Source organism: Bombus impatiens, unplaced genomic scaffold, assembly GCF_000188095.3.
Source record: "Bombus impatiens unplaced genomic scaffold, BIMP_2.2 scf_0584, whole genome shotgun sequence".
NCBI lineage: Eukaryota > Metazoa > Arthropoda > Insecta > Hymenoptera > Apidae > Bombus > Bombus impatiens.
The window spans coordinates 7618-9007 of NT_177003.1; the positions used below are offsets into that span (position 1 = coordinate 7618).

Below are 1390 nucleotides of genomic sequence, written 5' to 3' on the forward strand. Positions count from 1 at the left end.
AAAAGTTTTATTACGAGTATAATAGTATATGTAAATATTGGCTCACCTTGCCATGGTGGTAATACCAGCTGGATATTTATTAATAGGACTCCAGGCCCTGTCCTTAAAGTAAATTAAATTAAATTAAATGAAAATCGACTAATTAAATAAATAATATTGGATGATTTTAACTAATGGCTGCACGAGGGCCTATGGTACGTATCGGTTTGAGTGCAGGTAACAAGTCGAACGACTAATGCTGACGTTTGGGCTGTTGACGAGTATGTAAGTTTGTAATATGGTTCTACCACTTTATGATACCTTTTGTAACGCACTTGATCGCCACGAGCAGAAACGACGTTATCGGGACTGGTATTCGGCGCTATGTTGTGAAAAAGACCTGCTATTCGGAGCTCGATTCTGAGATCGCCGAGCTTGCGCCGGATGAGAGTGCCGTTTACAACATCAGGCAGTTGGCGCCATATTGGGGTGATGGCTTCCTCCATTATCACATAGTGGCCTGCTGAGATATTGTCGGCTTACAGTAAGTTCCGCCCCTAAACATTTTGAATTTGGTATTGCCAAGATAGGATGAAATAATTTTTAAATAATGTACAATATGCCGGTGCTGTTATGGACTGTAACTGACAAAACTGAGAGTTTTTATTTATGTTCGTGCTAGTTGTTTAGCATTACTTACTTTGGTCACTGTACTGACTAACGTTATGTAATTTACGGTAACTTTGGACATCAATAAGGTAAATGATCTTGACTTCAAAACCAGAATGACAGACGATGATGGTGGTGTACTGAACGGGGTAGATTACTGATGCGTACAATGGTTAAAAAATGTGAAACAGCATTAGCCTCGTCTGGCTTCGGTCGAACGATGCATAAAGGGCGTCGGAAGCTCGGTGGTGCGTTGAGTTTTTGGATCTCGTAAGTGAAGGGTGGCCCTCACTTGGCACGGTAGGTCTTCTTATCGCGGAAGCCAATGGTATCGACGTGAAGAGACGCGCACGGACCTGTCAAGCGGTCGCCATCTTGGTATGGGGGCCCCGTTACTCAGGGCAGGTTATAGAATCATCATCAGCCTGGTGCCGATATACGAATTGGTGGTGCCACCAATACGCTGTACGTACAAGTTAGGATATGTAGCCTTAGATGAGTATACGGAACGTGCTCCGTGCCATCTAGGGATTATTGCTAGTCACGACAGTTAGGTATTCGAGCACCGAGTGACACCTGTGGAGCTGAGCGCGTACTACGGTGTATCGAGAGCCATATAATAAGCTGCATTGTTAAGAGTATTATTCTCTTCACTTTTTGTTATTGGCCTATCGCCCTGTTAGTTTCAGATTGGGAGAGTGAGTTCATTCCAATCACAAGGATTAATAGCATGGAATAAGTT

At 43.2% G+C, this 1390-nt stretch overlaps 1 protein-coding gene across 1 annotated transcript; it reads right to left on the reverse strand.

Annotated features, from left to right (window-relative positions):
• Positions 1 to 28: 28 nt before the first annotated feature.
• LOC112213331 lies at positions 29 to 761 on the reverse strand. The gene is made up of 2 exons (XM_024369602.2): positions 203 to 761; positions 29 to 102 (listed from the first exon to the last, which is right to left on the reverse strand). Exons 1-2 carry the CDS (start codon positions 483 to 485, stop codon positions 80 to 82), a joined length of 306 nt encoding a protein of 101 aa, XP_024225370.1. The 5' UTR covers positions 486 to 761; the 3' UTR covers positions 29 to 79.
• Positions 762 to 1390: the final 629 nt, after the last annotated feature.